This window comes from Heteronotia binoei, chromosome 14, assembly GCF_032191835.1.
Source record: "Heteronotia binoei isolate CCM8104 ecotype False Entrance Well chromosome 14, APGP_CSIRO_Hbin_v1, whole genome shotgun sequence".
NCBI classification, from domain to species: Eukaryota; Metazoa; Chordata; class Lepidosauria; order Squamata; family Gekkonidae; genus Heteronotia; species Heteronotia binoei.
The window spans coordinates 53,138,107-53,155,929 of record NC_083236.1 but is presented as its reverse complement, the minus strand read 5'-3'; the positions used below and the strand labels follow the sequence as shown (position 1 = coordinate 53,155,929).

At 43.5% G+C, this 17,823-nt stretch overlaps 1 protein-coding gene across 4 annotated transcripts in view; it reads right to left on the bottom strand.

Moving 5' to 3' along the window:
• The window catches only part of PHKB (phosphorylase kinase regulatory subunit beta), a 220,019-nt gene that overhangs the window by 101,103 nt on the left and 101,093 nt on the right, over positions 1-17,823 (bottom strand). For all 4 annotated transcript variants that reach the window (XM_060253754.1, XM_060253753.1, XM_060253751.1 and 1 more), the window contains 4 exons: positions 16,081-16,144; positions 8,753-8,848; positions 5,875-6,072; positions 2,144-2,201 (listed from right to left, as the gene is read on the bottom strand). In XM_060253754.1, the coding sequence (XP_060109737.1) occupies positions 2,144-2,201; positions 5,875-6,072; positions 8,753-8,848; positions 16,081-16,144 (416 nt within the window). The remainder of the gene's footprint in view (positions 1-2,143; positions 2,202-5,874; positions 6,073-8,752; positions 8,849-16,080; positions 16,145-17,823) is intronic.

Sequence of the window (17,823 nt, the reverse complement as noted above, 5' to 3'; positions counted from 1 at the left end):
AGTGCTCTCTCGGAGATGCAGCCTAACCGCAGCCCCTGCTCTCAGCCTTTTCGGGCAGACTTGAGAAGACTGAGAGCGGGGATTGCAGGCAAGCCACGCCTGCAGTTTCGTAGGCAGTCTCATAGTGCCTCTGAGAGCGCAGTGCACAGGCATGGCTTGCCACAGCACCCCTCCACCAGCCTTCTCAGTCCAACCTGAGAAGGCTGATAGCAGGGGCTGCGTGTGAGCCACGTCTGTGCTCTCGGAGACACTCTGAGACTGCGTGCGCAAACATTCTCTTCTGAGCCCGGCAGAAAGCCAGACTTGGAAGAGACCATATGCTGACGCACCATCCTGCAGATCTCAGCTTCCCAGGACTGGGACCTAGGAAACTGAGAGAGTCAGAGTGGGGTAGGGTTGCCCAGTGGCGCCCTGCAGGTGAGTTGGCGCCCTAGGCAGACGTCTACCTCAGTTACTCCCATGCACTGGGCATGGTCACATGATATCAAATTGTTTGGTGGGTGTCCATTGCCTGGAAAAGACTCCCTTCCTTGTTCCTTTTACTGACATAAACCAAGGCTTGAAAGCTGGAGATACTGTTGTGGTTGCCTGACAATGACCATTATGACCAAGAGCAACTAACATCCCAATGTATTTTTTCCAGATTTTCCTTAAACCAGGGGCTTTTTAATGTTTGCAGAAAGATCTGTCTTGTCTGTTCATGGCTCCAATCTCTGGATTTCTATATCGACATGGTGAGAATTAGATATATAAATGCATTGCATGGAGACATTGTATGGAGAGAAAATTTGTTTTTCACACTGTCATGAAATATCAGAACTCAGAGTTGTTCAGCGAAACCAGCTGGCAGTAGTGTTCAGAAGTGGCAAAAGGAAAAGCTTAGAATTATAGAGTTGGAAGGGACCTCCAGGGTCATCTAGTCCAACCTTCTGCACAATGCAGGAAATTCACAAGTACCTCTCCTCCCTCCCACACACACCCCAGTGACACCTGTTCCCAGTGACATCTGTTTCATATAATGCATTACACACAACTTGTGGAATTCACAAACTAAAACTGGGAGGAGGAATACTAACGGAGACGGCTTTGAAAACAATTATATAAATATATATAATCTATACATAATACAGATATAAATCTATATAACCTATCAACGGCTGCTAGTCATCATCCTAACTATACTGACAGCAGACTACTATAAAGTCCTAACGGCAGAAAAGACAAGATAGGATGACGCAGACACTCAGGGGATTCCAGAGGTATGCAGATATTTAAAAAAAAAAAAATCAAAGCCAGATAAGAAGATATTCCTCTTATATTCCAGTAGAAACAGATGTTTTTTTGAGAAATCCATTCAGGAATATTCAGTTAACTTTTATACGCAAGGCAAGAGTCGCATTAGAGGACTTTATGTTAAAAAGCAGCCATGGGTAGCAAATTTTAGATCTGCTGTGATCTAGAGGTGTGACAAAATAGCACACATGGATCACTTAGGCACATGGCTTGCCTCAGGGCCAGACCTAGACTGTCTGGCACCCTAGGCAAGGCAAGGCTCCCCCCCTGCCCCCCGGCACTGATAATGTCACCAAGTCACATGGGGGAGCACCCAGTTCGGTACCCCCCAAAGGCCAACGCCCTAGGCAATCACCTAGTTTGCCTAGAGGCAAGGCTGGCCCTTGCTTGCCTCTATCATGTTGATAATATTGGGTGCCTCTATGGAAATTAACAGAGAAGCTCTCTTATCTAGGAAACCAGTAACCATAAACTGAGTCTCCTACCCAGCTGGATGAACTAAGTGAAGGATGATGCAAGCCCACCAGAGCATACAGTCTGAATGTCAGGAATGACATTAGGAACACTGATCCAAATGAAAGTGCTCAGCAAGAGAGGACAGAACAGCATTTTGAGAATTTTGGGGAGCATATCTAAGCAGCATTCTTTTCTCAGCAGTGCATAAAAGAAATATTAAAGATTTTCATTCTAATCATTCTGCTTAGGAGGCAGAGTTGTCACGGAAAACCTTGGTTTAACTACATTCTAGCCTGCCTTTCTAGATTGCCTAAAAAAAAGTTTTATTGCTCCATTCCACAACTCATTCCCCATCTCATTCCCCATTAAAAGAGGAACGAAAAGTCACACTTACCATCGATCATCATGAAAATAAAGAAGAGAGGAAATTCACATTCGATTCCATCAAAGAGCTAAAATTTTAAAAAAGGAAAGTTAGAAGCACGCAGCAGTCTCACACATTCAAATACCTGATCACACGTTCAAAAATAAAACAAGCAAATAAATGATTCTTCTAAGTGTAAACAACTTATTTTAAAACGAAAAAGATGACTCATCATGGCACATAAAGATATGAAGGACTGTAAAAATGTCGCGGCGGAATTTTATGTATTGTTTTTATTCCAGGCTAGAAAATTCTCCTTTAAATTTAAAAAAAAGACAAAAATAAAAGTGTTAGAAGGAAAAATGGAACTCTGTTCAGAGAGACTTTAATGGCAAGCATTAATACTCCGAAGCACATAGAGATTTCTGTTATTAATATACTCTAGTCTGTAGTCAGCTGTGAAATTAAATAAAATGATAAACAACGTGGCCATTTGTTATGGGAAACAAACTGTATGTTGCTTCTGAAATGTAAGCGCATTTACCTCTAAACAAATCAATCAGGGGAGAAAGTGCTGACAGCGCACCTTCTGAGTCCTGCACATCCAAAGCTAGTGCGGCAAGTAATGTCTGCTTCACTAAAATAGATTGCCAGGAAGTGCCAAAGCTAACGGTTCATATGATTTGCTGTTTTCTCTCCCCGCCACCACCTTTATTTTTTTCTAGAAGGAAGCTGTGGAAGTCTGACTCCCTTTGAGAAACTTTGGTGGCGGTGTTCGAACGGAATTAACAAAACGCTTCAAACTCGGTTTCTAGCAACAGATCAGACTAAATGACCTGGATTAAAGTATAGAATCATAACTCAAACATATAGCTGGGCTTTTCACACCCAACCTGGTCTGGTCGTGTCTTTTTCCCCGGTAGGTAATAATAGCTTTGATCTCACTCAGAACCTCAATTTGGCCTTGGGTGCAGTCCACTGATATACACAGGGTAGCAATGAAGCAATGCTCCTGATCCATTACGTATGATTAAAAGGTAAAGACCAGGTTACAGTCAGGGTTCCCATTTGCCTGCTTAAGGCAGGGGACCTCCAGGAAGTTGTGGTGCTTGCCCCATGAATCTCATCTGATGGTAGGGCTGTCAATCCCCAGGTGGGGGCAGGGGATCCCCTGGTTTGGAGCCCCCCACCCCGCTTCAGGATCATTAGAAAGTGGGGGGGGGGAACTGTCTGCTGAGCACTCCGTTATTCCCTATGGAGACCAATTACCATAGGGTATTATGGAAAATTGATCAGTGGGTATCTGGGGCTCTCGGGGGGGGGGAGCTGTTTTTTGAGGTAAAGGCACCAAATTTTCAGCACAGCATCTGGTGCCTCTCCTGAAAAAACCCCACCAAGTTTCAAAATGACTGGACCAGGGGGTCCAATTCTATGAGCCACAAAAGTAGGTGCCCCTATCCTTCAGTATTCCAAATTGAGGGAAGGCATTTAAAAGGCGCATGGTCACTTTAAATGTGATGGCCAGAACTCCCTTCAGAGTTCAACAGTGCTTGTCACACCCTTGCTCCTGGCCAAAGTCCCCAGATGTTTCTTGAGTTGGACTTGGCAACCCTATCTGATGGGCAGACAGAAACTGGGGCCAAAGGGGTGCATGCAATCATCCTAGGGTGAAAATTTTTTAAAAGAAAAATAAGGCCACTGAGGTCCTGGTGATCCCTAGACATTCTAGTAGAGCTACTCTTGCCCCCTCCAGGTAGCTCTAGGATCACCAGGAACTCTTCGCTCAGAACTTCCTGTAAGAAGCTAAGGCCTTATTTGTCTTTTTTAATATATATATATATATATATATATATATATATATATATATATATATATATATATATATATATATATATATATATATTATCCAGGGGCTCTGCTGCCCCCACAACCTTCCAGGGGGTTGCCTGGCAATCCTAGTCACAGCATTAGGTGCCCCCTCTTCAGAAGCCCTCCCCTGCACACCAGAAGCAGGTTTAGGTTGTAGAACTACTGGCTCAGCTAGCTGAGAGCCAAAAGTGGAATTCTAGCAGGAGCTCCTTTGCATATTAAGCCACATACCCCTGATGTAGCCAATCCTCCAAGAGCTTACAAGGCTCTGTTTTGTAAACTCTTGGCGAATTGGCTACATCAGAGGGGTGTAGCCTAATATGCAAATGAGCTCCTGCTAGAATTCCACCCTTGCTGAGAGCTATCTGTTTTTGACTAACAGCAGAATTTAGACCCCTTGAGATGTTTTAAGTGAAGATGCCTTGGACTGGGACTTTTGTGACTGAAAGTGTGTGCTCTACCGCTGAGGGATGGTCTACTCCCCTTGTACATACAAAGCCTCCAGTCCTGCCACTCTCTGCTCATTGGCTATAACCATGGCATGCGTAACCTGGATTAAAACCCTACATTGAAGTTTAATTAAGAACCTGATTAACCACAGTTAACTTCAAGGTCAACAGAATTTTAAAAAGCAAGAAACGAACCTGGTCTATGCAAAAGACAGGGGAGCTCAGCAAAGAGTGCATGCCGTCCTACAGTCCACTCTTGATCCCTTCTTAATTGTAACAAAAGGGCTGCAGTCATGATTTCTGCAAAGGCCCCCAGAGATTACACTACTGAGCTAATACAATGCTTTAGGGCAGGGGTCCCCAGCTTTTTTGAGCCTGTGGGCACCTTCTGACACAGGATGGAGCTTTCGACCACAAAATGGCTGCCACAGGAAGTGGGGGCAGACACAAAATGGCTGCCATGGGAAGTGGGGGTAACCACAAAATGGCTGCTATGGGAAGTGGGGGCAGACAGAAAATGGCTGCCACAGGAAGTGGGAGAAGACAGAAAATGGCTGCCACGGGAAGTGGGGACAACCACAAAATGGCAGCTTCAGAAAGCAGAGCCCCCTCATACACAAAAGAAGGGGAGAAGAGGGGTAAAAAAGATTTTTAAAGGGTAACATCAGTGAGAGAAAGAATAAAATCAACACTGTGGTGGCTGTAATAGCTACATTTCTACAGACACTTGGCAGGTGCCACAAAAGGTATCAGCCGAGGTGCCACGGGTGCTACAAAGGAGATGCCTGCTTTAGCAGTCTTTGTATTTGCAAGAACCAGATGTCAGCGGAAGTTGAAGAGTTACACAATGATAGGACTACAGGGAACCTGAAAGTCCTTGACCTGAACCAGATTCTGATAACCAACACTGCTAAAAGATTAACATGCATGGATGCAGTCATGCAGCCAAACTTGTGCTAAGGTATCTCATGGAAAATTTAACAGTTTCCTTTCTTAAGCTATGGGTGCAGGGGGGACAAGCTATGGGGGGGACAAGATTGCCTCTGCCAAACCTGAATACTTGTTATCTGGCCTGGACAGCAGGGAAGTAGAAAAGATCAATAAAACAATCTGATCAAGGGTAACTAACTTTTGGCCAAGTCCACAAAAAACCGCTACTGTCATTTTCTGTTGAAATTACATCTGAAGGTCTGGTATAAGCTGCGTTAGAGCGTGCGTGACCGCACTGGTATAATACAGGAAATTAGAATTTGACATTTGGAGGCACAGCAATTAGCGGTGTAAAAAACGATCCAGAGTGGGCAAACTGGAAATTCTTTACCCAGTAATTACACCACGCAAATTTCAATAAATAAGAAACAAACCCTGCAAGGGGACGTGCATTGGAACATTGATGCGCACGCCAATTAATCCCTTCTGGTATCACGTTAATAGCTACGTTACCTTAATTTCTGCAGGTTTATAGTAATGGCGATTTTTGTCCTCCAGAGCGGTTCGATAGCCATCCCTCAAAAACCGCTTGAACCCATATTTCCCTTTTAGCTTCCTGACCACCTTATCGATTGTTTGGCTGTACAAAGCGTCGTCGTCCACGGCAAAGGCTGGATAGCTAATGCAGGGTAGGAGAGCAGCATCAGTGTTCTAGGGTAGGAAAAGGAAATGCTGGTCTGAATAAGGGGAGAACGAGGGAGTTAAAGAAATAAACAAGCCATGAAGCAAGAGTTTCCCTCCTGCAGGGGCCCTACGAGGCACTGCCAAGGAAGTAGGTGAGCGGTAGTGGCTGAGGGGCATTTCTTAGGGAGGCACACTGACACAAGACATGTGGATGCTGCTGGGCACCTTGGGCGCAGGTGAGTTCCTGCCTCCCTCCCTTGCTCCTCGCAGTTAACCTTGGATGGGCTCTGTCACTGCCCCTTCCCTCCTTAAAGCCGCCCACCTTTTGCTGTCATGGCAGGCAAAGGGTGTAGTGTGGCAGGACTTTGCCTAGGGCATAGGGCCTAGGCTCCCCCCCCTATCTTCAGCTACACGGTTAAGTAATTAATTGGGGGCATTCATACTTCAAGTACATAGCAGACTGCCTAATGACATCTGCACGATATGTTTGGAGGTAAAGTGACAAAGGAGTTGTCCAGAACTGTTCTCTCATTGGGGCTGCACAAAATACTTTTGTCTTCTGCCTGAATGATATTTCCCACAGTATTTAAGTAAATAACGAAACGGCCTTTAAAATTCACTACCAGGTTATCAGCAGACACACACCACCACCATCTTCTGGCACACAAGAACAAAATGTTACAATATTAAATCTCGCATTCATCAGGGAAATACTATTTCGTTTAAAGCTTGGAGTTAAAGAAACTATACACAAAGCAGATACCAATACCATTCCGCACCCTTTTTCTTCCATGAGGCACATACAGTGGTAAGAGTGGAGATTAATGGGGTTGTTTAATTTGTGGAAATGCTATGAGATCCAGGAATTGAGGAAGAGGTGTCATGCTGTGACCAAATTTTAAGACAATGGACGACAGCCCTTTTGATGATAATGAAAATCACCAAGCTAAATTAGGATTCTTGATTAAAAGCTTTTTGGTTGCCCACCTGGTCTCTTGCAATGCGCTTCCCATATAAGCAGAAAACCCACATGGAAACTGCCAACCTCAAAGACAACTCACATATTGTTTCATCCTATAGATTTGAAGGTGCAGAGTTCTATTGTCCACAAAATGAATTGGGGAAAAACAAGCAGTAGGCTCTACACCTACATTATTTAGAGACAATGCAGACTGTATATAACAAATGTGGGTCATGTGCTCGATTTTGCAAGATGCACCGTAAATAGGCTGCAGAGCTATAAGGGCTGAACAGCCAAACAGCATATTTGTGCATGTAATTAATATAAATGTTCTTGAATTCAGATGATGCTGGACAACATTTGCTATGCGTTGTATTGAATTGTTACTCTCTGATACAGAAAGCCCCGTTAACCCTAAACAATACTGTTTAAAAATTTACGCCTCCTTCCATTGGAAAACAAGATTTTGAACCTAAGGTATTAGATAACCAATCTCAGAGCCAGGAAGCAAGATCAAGGGAAGGCCTCAGCCTCTATGCCCTGTTGTTGACCCTCCAGAAGAACTGGTTGGCCAGTGAGACAAGATGCTGGACTAGATGGACCAATGATCTGATCCAGCAGGGTTCTTATGTTCTTACCACAAACTTTCATTAATTATAAAGGAAAGCATATAAGAATATCAAAAAAGAATAATTTCTTTCTTTTCTTTTTCTTTGCATCTGGCATTTGTTTTCTACCCAAGAATATATCTCTGATGTGAGGTAAATATATTCAGGAAGGGTCATCAGCTTCCACAAAGGGCTACCTCTCTCCAGGGCACTGCAAAAGGCTTTTGTGGTGAAGTGTTTTATGGAGAGAACAAACTCATGAAGAACTTTTTCCTACCCCTAATCATGGGTTGCCTTGAGTAGATAGCCCAGGCTATCCTGATCTCATTAGATCTCAGAAGCTAAGCAGAGTCAGGCCTGACCACCAAGGAGTACCAGGATTGGAAAACAGGGGCAGGCAAAGGCAAACCACTTCTGAACATCTTTTGCCTTCAAAACCCCATGGGGTCACCATAAGTCAGCTGTGACTTGATGGCAATAAGCAGGGCTTTTTTTGTAGAAGAAACTGCTTTGCATATTAGGCTACACCCCCCTGATGCAGCCAATCCTTACAGGGCTCTTCTTACAGGGCCTACTGTAAGCTCTTGGAGGATTGGCTACATCAGGTGGGCGTATCCTAATATGCAAAGGAGTTCCTGCTACAAAAAAAGCCTTGGCAATAAATAAATAAATATATTATTGGGTGGGATGAAAAACTAACCCTACAGTTAAAAGTATAGATTTCTGGGTTGTTGGTGGGCTTTTAGTACCCTGGGTGCTTTTTTGTTACAGCAAGAAAATTTTAAGGAGTGTTGTTATGAAAACCTTGTGTCTCGCCTAGGCTGCCTTAAGGCACGCTTTGAGTAAGTATCTATCATACTTATAACTCAGAGGAAAAATCTCTATTGTCCAGACCTGCTGTATAAAAGGATTTCATCCTGACCACAGTTACGGAAGACACATCTATCACAATAATTAGCTTCTAGAACAGTCTCTCCCGTGTAGTAATATTTAAAGAACAAATTCTAATTGTTCCCTAACCAAACAACTTCAGACCCTTTATTAAACAGGATATTAAAATTGCAATACAGCTAAGAACTATATTCAAGCTAATTCCCGCTCTGTCCTGTTAAACTCAATTTCATCAAATATTACTTACGTGAGATCGGGATTCTCGGGGAAGCAATGAACAAAGAGTCTGCCTGTTCCGATTGTGGGCATCAAGATCTACAAATATGACAGACCAGGAGCAGCCCTGTAAAGGGAACAGAACAATCCACAATATGGAGGGAATATACAAAAAGGCCTGGAATAAAAAATACTGATAAAATGAATGGCTTCCTAGGACATCAAGATTTATAACTTGCAACCATAAACCAATTATTTAAAAACAATTACATTTCCAGGACAAATACATGTCATATTGAGTGTATTACGTGCCATCAAGTCACTTCCAAGTGACTCGGGGTTACTAGAACCTTGCTGGGGCAGGGGATTGGCTGATGGCGGGAAATCCCATCCTCAACTGGCCTGAAAGGCGACATGATGATGTCACCAGGAAGTGACATCAACATAATTGGTGACATTGCACAGTAATGCTCTAGTTTTTGGCCAAGTTTTGCACAAAAACTAGAGCATCACCCCTCTGACATCGGTGATATGATGGCATCACTTCTGCGTGATGTCATTGCGCCACGCACACTGACGATCCCAGAAAGGAACCAGGATCCCCCCCCCCCCCCCCCCCGCCAGCAGCCAGGCAGGACCTGGCAGCTCTACTTCCAACTTATGGCAATCCTATGAAATAATGGCCTCCAAAAGATCCTATCATTAACAGCCTTGCTCAGTGCTTACAAACTGAGGGCTGGGGCTTCCTTTCTCGATTGGCGCAGGAGTCCTATATCTCATAGGTGTGATGCAAGAAGACCACAAAGATCTGTGAACTTGACATGTTTAGAAAATCATTTCTGTGAGGAACCCCATAAGAACCTGCAGGAAAATTGCAATGCAAGTCAAATATCAATCAGCAGCGCAAGGTCATTACTAGCAGATGATCCACATCGCTTGAGGGACGAGGACCCTTCAGAAAGGCAACAGAGACATTTCTGGTTGTTCCAAAGCAAGGTCCCATGCTGGACGGACAGAGATAACAGCCAAGATTTCTGGTGACCACATTCTCATGCATAACTAGGTATTTTGTAGAAAAAGAGGCACTGGAGTTCATTAGCACAACTTATTTGCATATGTCACACATCCCTGACATCACCGGAAGGTGTACTAAATTATATCAGCTGATCATCTACCTTAAAATGCTTCTTGAAGGTGACTAAATTATATCAGCTGAGCATCTGCCTTAAAATGCTTCTTGAAATTGCCATAATAAAACCTTACTCCCATCATGCTTTTTAAATTACTTTATCCTATGTGGTCACAGTGGCATGATGAAGATTTCCATCTGTCAGCTTGCTATGTTTTGATTCTTTTCCCATTTTTTGTGGGGAAAAATATTAGAAAGTTTGTCAAATCTAAAGAGTTCAGCAAATTCTCACGGGGTTTGAACAATGGAGCACAGAAGCAAGTAATTTGGGGGGGGGGGGGTTTAAGAAAGAAAGAGCACAATAAAATTTAGAGGTTCTGGAGCTCTGCTCCTGTGAGCTCCTGACCAAAATGAGGCCTATTTACTAATGTGGTATTTATTACATATACACCACACACTTCTAAAAACTTGCAAGGTGGCTCACGGTGAACACAGGAAAACACAGTCATCAGTAAAATCGTATAAACCATCATTAAAACGTTTTAAACTAAACAAAAAATGATTTTTTTGCATATACCAGAAGGCTTGCAGAGAGTGACAGTTGTACCTCCTAAGGGAGGAGGTTTCATAGCTTAATGGACAGTGTAGCAGATAACAGGATTAGGCAATTGTACCAATAAGCAGATGAAAATGGCATCTTTGTTAATATCTTTAATGCATTTCCCAAGCTGTCAACAGGACAGTCGCTTTTTCATCAAATGCACTCCACTGTGTACAATACATGACAGAATCAGGAATGTAATCCTACATGTTGCTGGTGAAATAAAACAGATGAATAGGATCTTCTGCCAACACCTACTACGTTAGATAAGGCCTGCTGGATTCTGGAGAGGGGAAAATGAATTTAATGTGGTCCACCCTCCAAAAAAACCGGAACTCTGAAATGCCTGGATGAACAGCAAGGAGAACCGGTCTGTAATTTCCTGACAACACCCCCCTCCCGGCCTTTTTTTTAAAAAACACCCCAATCCCCCCATCTTGGCTTGGAGACTATAAAGGGTTTGGTAAGTGGTATTAGGAAGGAGTTTCCTGTGACAACTCTGGCTGGAAAAGTTGCTTTTTTGATCTGTCTAAGGAAATAACTACCTTCAGGGATTGTTAAATTTTCTGAAACTAAGGTTGACAAGGAAACCGGCTAGAAGCAAAAAAAAACTAGTACTCAGTAAACTTCTGGTACGTTAGCAAAATAGCAGTATTTATTTCAAAACAAAACCTATTTTTTTCTATTTTCTTTACAAACTTATCAGATAAAAGCTCTAAGAAGTTAACTGAGCATCTCTGCCAAGTACTAAACAGAATAAGTGGAAGCTATGCCTAACAAGCAGAATGTGAGTGCAGAAGTGGAACGTTGGTCTTACAGCCAGATCATATTTAAAAGGGTTTCTTTCTGTAATTTTCAGGATGTTGGGATAAAGGCAGTTCACAGTGCCCTTCAGCTGAACACTTGAACAATGCAAATGAACCCTAGGTCACTTCCTGGGGCAACCATGAGGCACCTGAGAAACTGCCCTGGCCAAGTGGCCCAGATCAGTTGCCCGGACAACCAGAAGCGTGTTCTAGTTGCATTTATGAACCATGGAGGCGTGAAAAAAAAAGCAGACTCATTTTTTAAAAAATGAATTCCAAAGAATATAGCGAGATTATTCTTTTGCTTCTGAGGGGAAGTGAATGTTTCCTGTATGGACAATCAATATTTTTACCGTGGGAAAGCAGGGCATCTCTACAACTTTATTTAGTTAATAATTTTTATTCTAGTCTTGTCCCAAGGAGATCAGGGAAACATACATGGCACTCTTCCTTCCTCGATTTTACCCTCATAACTACCCTGTGAATGAGGTGGGTGAGGCTGATGGTGACAGACTGGTCCAAGGTCACCTTATGAGCTTGAGGCCAAAGAAGGGACTTGAATATGGGTCTTAAAGTTGCTACATGTCTGCCTTTGGCAGGGAAGCCCCCGCCAACACTCCAACTAGCACTCAATGAGGCAGTGAGGGGAATGGGGGGAAGCATCACATGACATAATTTTCAGCTGTGGCTCTTTTATACATATTATGTGGCTCTCGAAGCCCCCACCACCCCATCAGCTGGTTTGGAGGAGGCATTTCTCTCTTTCAATCACTTCTCCAAGCCAAGCCAGCCGGTGGCTTGGAGAATGCATTTAAAGCTGTTTTCTTTCCACCTGTCCCTCCCCCGTCTATTTTCCTTCCTTCCTTCCAGCTCTCAAAGAAGAAGAAGAAAAATTGCAGATTTATACCCTGTCTTTCTCTCTGAATCAGAGACTCAGAGCGGCTTACAATCTCCTATATCTTCTCCCCCCACAACAGACACCCTGTGAGGTGGGTGGAGCTGAGAGGGCTCTCACAGCAGCTGCCCTTTCAAGGACAACCTCTGCCAGAGCTATGGCTGACCCAAGGCCATTCCAGCAGGTGCAAGTGGAGGAGTGGGGAATCAAACCCGGTTCTCCCAGATAAGAGTCCGCACACTTAACCACTACACCAAACTGGCTCTCCATCTGACGTTTTTTCTCTTACATTAAGCCCCTACTCTAGATTCACCCTCAATCACTTTGGTAAATCCTAGAGAGCATCCACGTGCACAGGGGCTCAAAACTTAAAGTTATTGTCTCAGGAATTATAACAGGGGTCTGTCTGGAGCCCATGCACAATGGAGAAGGGAGAGAGTGGGTGGGCCTGGCTGCTGGCCAAGCTCATAGCAAATTGTTGCCAATGTGAACACCATTCTTGTGGAACTTTGAAGACTGATGGCTTTATTGCAGCACAGACTTTCATGAGACAGAAAGCACTTCACAAGGTGACTTCATTGGGTGCACAAAGTGAATGCTGGACTATGAAAAATCACACTCTTAATAGATCTTTTAGCCTTTAAGGTGCCACAAAACTGTTTTTGTCTTTGCTGCAACATTCTAAAGCAACTTCACCTACTGAAATTTATTGCAGATGAGGAAAACGGGGATGTTGGTTTTAAGGTACTAATTCCAAATCACAGATAAACAGCTGTATCTATGAAAAAAAAAACATTTTCAAATGACTGTAAGATGCTATCAAGTCTAGGTAAAAAAGTAAAGGTAGTCCCCTGTGAAAGCACCAGTCGTTTCCAACTCTGGGGTGATATCGCATCACAACATTTTCATGGCAGATTTTATGGGGTAGTTTGCCACTGCCTTCCCCAGTCATCTAAACTTCCCCCCCAGCAAGCTGGGTACTCATTTTACCGACCTCGGAAGAATGGAAGACGGAGTCAACCTTGAGCCGGCTACCTGAACCCAGCTTCGGCCAGGACTGAACTCAGGTCGTGAGCAGAGAGCTCGGACTGCAGTACTGCAGCTTTACCACTCTGCGCCATGGGGCTGCCAAGTCTATGTACCTATCTTTATATTTAACATGTATGAGATTTATGCCCTGCCCTGCTACAAGAATCATCCAAGGGTGGCTTAAAGTAGGGGGAGGGCGAATTAAAAACAAACACACGTCGAGTGTCGTGTTGGGATGAACTGGGCACACAACACCCTATGACACGGCAGTCGAAGTCCTGCTCTTTAAAGCAGGAACATCAAGACTGAAAAGAGGCCAAGCTCTGGTATTTCAAGGGCAACCGGAAGGCACTTTCAAATGCATACGTTTCCAAATCCCCCAGATTTAGACATTGTTTAATTAAAAGATGAAGCCTCCCCCTATGCTAGTGTTTACACTTTGCCTTCTGCTCACCTTGAGGAGCTCTGTTAAAAGGTTAGTGGAATCCCTTTAGGCTTACAGATTAGCTCTCAGATATTGTGCTGCTTTGCCTTGTGGCATGGTCCTCTGGACAGTGGCATCTGTAGCCTCAAAGGAAGGTGACCAATGTTCCCTCTAAGCTGTGGAATCTTGTGAGCAAAAATTCTACTTTGTGACCTACTGGCATTAAAGTTGTGAGCTACTGGCATTAAAGTTGTGAGCTACTGCACAAATATTGTGCTCTGGGGTCGTCCTTCCTGACAAAAAGGTGTGAGCTGGAGGCTAAATATCTGTGAGCCAGCTCACGCTAACTCAGCTTAGAGGAAACACTGAAGGTGACCACATTTTCGCACAAAGCGGCATCTGCCATTTTGAATCTTTTAAAGGACCAAGTTCTTAAAAATGCAACTTATTCCTTGCTCTGTGCTTCTGTGAAATGTCTGGGCTGTCTTCCCATCGCGTCTGGCTTTCTATTCTTGTGATTTTAAATAAAACCAGCGATGATTTCACACCAGACTTCAACAGGGATAAGACACTGTCAACACATTGGTTTTTAGTAACAATTTTAAAAAACTGGAGAAGAGAAGCCATGTTTAAACAGTTGACTTGAGGGTGGTTTTTTCAAGGGAAGAGAAGTGAATGACATGATGGGGAAAGTGTTCTGCTTCCAGGCCTTCTAGGAGAAACACACAACATTATGGAAATATGGGATGGAGAGGAGCAAGCAGGGAAAGATCAGTTCACACACCCTGGGTAGTTTATGCTGCTTGCCCTCTGTCAACTCCAAATTAACAGAGATGGTAGAGAAACATGAATGGTTCTGATGGAGCAATGTGCATTTTGGGCTCTGTGGGGGCAGGTCCTGGCACATCTCCCCTCCTCAAAGAGAGCCAGTTTGGTGTAGTGGTTAAGAGCTGCAGGCTCTAATCTGGAGAAATGGGTTTGATTTCCCACTCCTCCTCCCCATGAAACCTGCTGGATGACTTTGGGCCAGTCACAGTTCTCTCAGAGCTCTCTCAGCCCCACCTATCTCACAAGGTGTCTGTTACTCAGAGAGGCTCTGAGCCTCTGAGTGAAGGTCAGCGTATAAATCCAATTCCTCCTCCTCTTCTTTTTCTTCAAAAAAGCCCTCCCACAAAACCAGCTGCTGACCTGAGGCACGCAAAACCCATCTTTGTAGGTTTTTTTAACCAGTCCATCTTCCAAGGAGCTCAAGGTGGCATATTTTTGGTTCTCCCATCCCTCACTTTATTGGCACAACAATCCTGTGAAGTAGGCTAGGCTGAGAGAGAATGACAGTTTCAAGGTCATCTCACTGAGCTTCATAGCTGAATGGGGGTTTCCCCTCCAGTCTGTACAGCCCTAGGTCCAGCACTAAAGACACCACACAACAGTGACTCTGAGGGCATAAAAGGAACAAGAATGTCTGGATTTGAACCTTTTTCTTACACTTTTATCTCCATTAACGTGGGAGAGAGAAGAGTCAAATCCATACTTTTTGAGGAGAACATACATGTTGGAATAGAAAGTCTGGCTATTTAATGGACAGCAATTTATCAGAGGACAGGGCAGGGTGAGGAGCTTAGGGTTGCCAACTGTGGGTTGGGAAATTCTTGGAGATTTGGTAGAGCCTCAGGAAGGTGTGGTTTCAGGAGGGGAGGGAGCTAAGTGGGATATGATACCGCAGAGTCCACCCTCCAAAGGAGCCATTTTCTTCAGGGGAACAGATCTCTGCCATCTGGAGATCAGATGTAATTCCAAGAGATCTCCAGGTCCCACCTGGAGGCTGGCAACTAGTGTTCCCTCTAAGTTGAGTTAGTTTGAGGTAGCTCACAGTTTTTTAGCCTCTGGCTCACACATTTTTTGTCTTGGTCCCAGACATGCAGTAGCTCATAACTTTAATGCCAGTAGCTCATGAAGTGGAATTCTTGCTCACAAGGCTCCACAGCTTAGAGAGAACATTGCTGGCAACCTGAGAGGCACTGTGACAAAACCCATACAAACAACACACCTAATAAAAGTATGATGTGAGTCAGAGACTGAAAACTGAAACTGTCAGGAGGCTTTTCATAAAAGCAGCTGGTGCAGTTTAATGTTGGTCAAAGATACTAAAAGAAAACACAGGAAAATCCTAGACATTTCACTTCTAAAACAAGAGCAAAATAGATGGCTGGAAGGAAAAATTACACCCAACGAAATGAGGAAGGAGCTGATCTTGATGGGCTATGAATCCTGTACCCAAAGTAGCAAGAACTAATTTGCTATCCTTCTTTTGCCAGAAAAAGAAAAGAAAAGAAAAAGAAAAAAGAAGAAGAAGATGGAACAGACTTTACCATACGGATATTAGACCTCCTTTGATCTACAATGAAAGCAATTTACGGCAGAAGAAGCAGTTAATTAAAAACGGAGAATGAACAAATACTTAAATATTTTTACTACCTGATTGCCAAAGAGGTTGAATCCATTAATTGCTTCTAGGGCGGCTTTTGCTAACCCGACAGAACTGGAAAAAAAGAAGAAAAAAGTGAAGGGGGGAGGAAGTTGCCTGTTACGCTCATAACTCTGGAAATAAAATTCAGTTTCCCTGAAGACTGACTCGTACATCAGATTACTTCTTGCTGGGAGGATCTTTTAAAAACAAACAAGCTGAGGCTAAAAACTATGATACAGTAGGCTTTATTTTACAATTTTCAGTAGATTACCTTTAAAGGTCACCTGCCATCCATTAAAATGTATATACGCATACACATACACACACATTTTAATCGCTTTGCATTTGGACATCTGGTGTACCAGGAGTACAAACACAGTATTTTTTTAAAAAAACAACTTCATTGGCAAGGACTGGTACTATCCCACTTAATTTAATGATAACATTAACACATGGGAATCTGACACCAAATATATATATTTTTAAAATGTTGCTGAGTGCTATAGATGTGCACGGCACCTGACGGAGAAAAATGCTTATATTCTGAATTTTGGCAGAAGGCTCCTGCTGAGAAGCAATAGAAGATCTGCGTTTTTTCCTCCTCGTCTTCCACGCTCCCTCAATCTGTCTCCCTGCCATGCAGAGTCCAAAATGTAACATTTGCCGCTGATACCTTATGACCCAAAGATCTCTGAAGATGGCTGATCAGTTTTAATAATAAAAAAAAAAGATAGTCCCCCTGCTGCAAGCACCAGTCGCTTCCGACTCTGGGGTGATGTTGTTTTCACAACTTTTTTTAAAATAACACATTTTATTTAATTTTCTAACATTTTTTACCAGATATACATAACATAACACAGATTGATTAAATCAAATAAAAATCAACTATAGCATATCTGGAAAAGAACTCAGCATGAGCCAATGCATAACCCATACCATTCGCTATCGTTTCTGAGTCATTAACATTTGATTTTTCTGTCTATCAAAATTCAGAGTAACCAGCTAGTTCTAAGAAATTCACAACGTTTTCACGGGGTGGTTTGCCATTGCCTTCCCCAGTCTTCTACACTTCTTCCCCAGCAAGCTGGGTACTCATTTTACCAACCTTGGAAGGATGGAAGGCTGAGTCAACCTTGAGCTGGCTACCTGAACCCAGCTTCTGCCGGGATAGAACTCAGATCATGAGCAGAGCTTAGGACTGCAGTACTGCAGCTTTACCACTCTGTGTGTTGGGGCAGATGAACCCTCTTATAAAAAGAAGCAAAGGATTTCATGGTCATTTGAGTTTTATTAAGCATGAGCAGAAACACAGGTATGCCGGTGAGCATCCAGTGAAAATTCCAGGCACGCAATTAGGGTTCCCAGCTTAACCCCTGGCCACCAGCGGGGGATGAGGGTGGCAGGGTTGCCAGATCTAGGTTGAGAAACTCCTGGAGATTTGGGGATGGACCCTTAGGAGGACAAGGACCTCAGTGGTGTACATTGCCACATTCACCCTCCAAAGCATCCATTTTCTCCAAGGGAATTGATCTCCATAGTCTGGAGATGAGCAGTGATTTCAGGGGATCCCCAAGTCCCACTTGGGGCTGCCACCCGAACACAAGTATCGTCAGGAAGTTAAAGAGTATTTATTGTAGTGGAACGGCAAAAAGCAGAAGGATTAAAATAGCAAAAGCCATCCATGCTAATAAAACAAAGGCTTTTTACACTTGCCTGACACTAAGTCTTAAACTAGGGGGGGGGGGGACTTT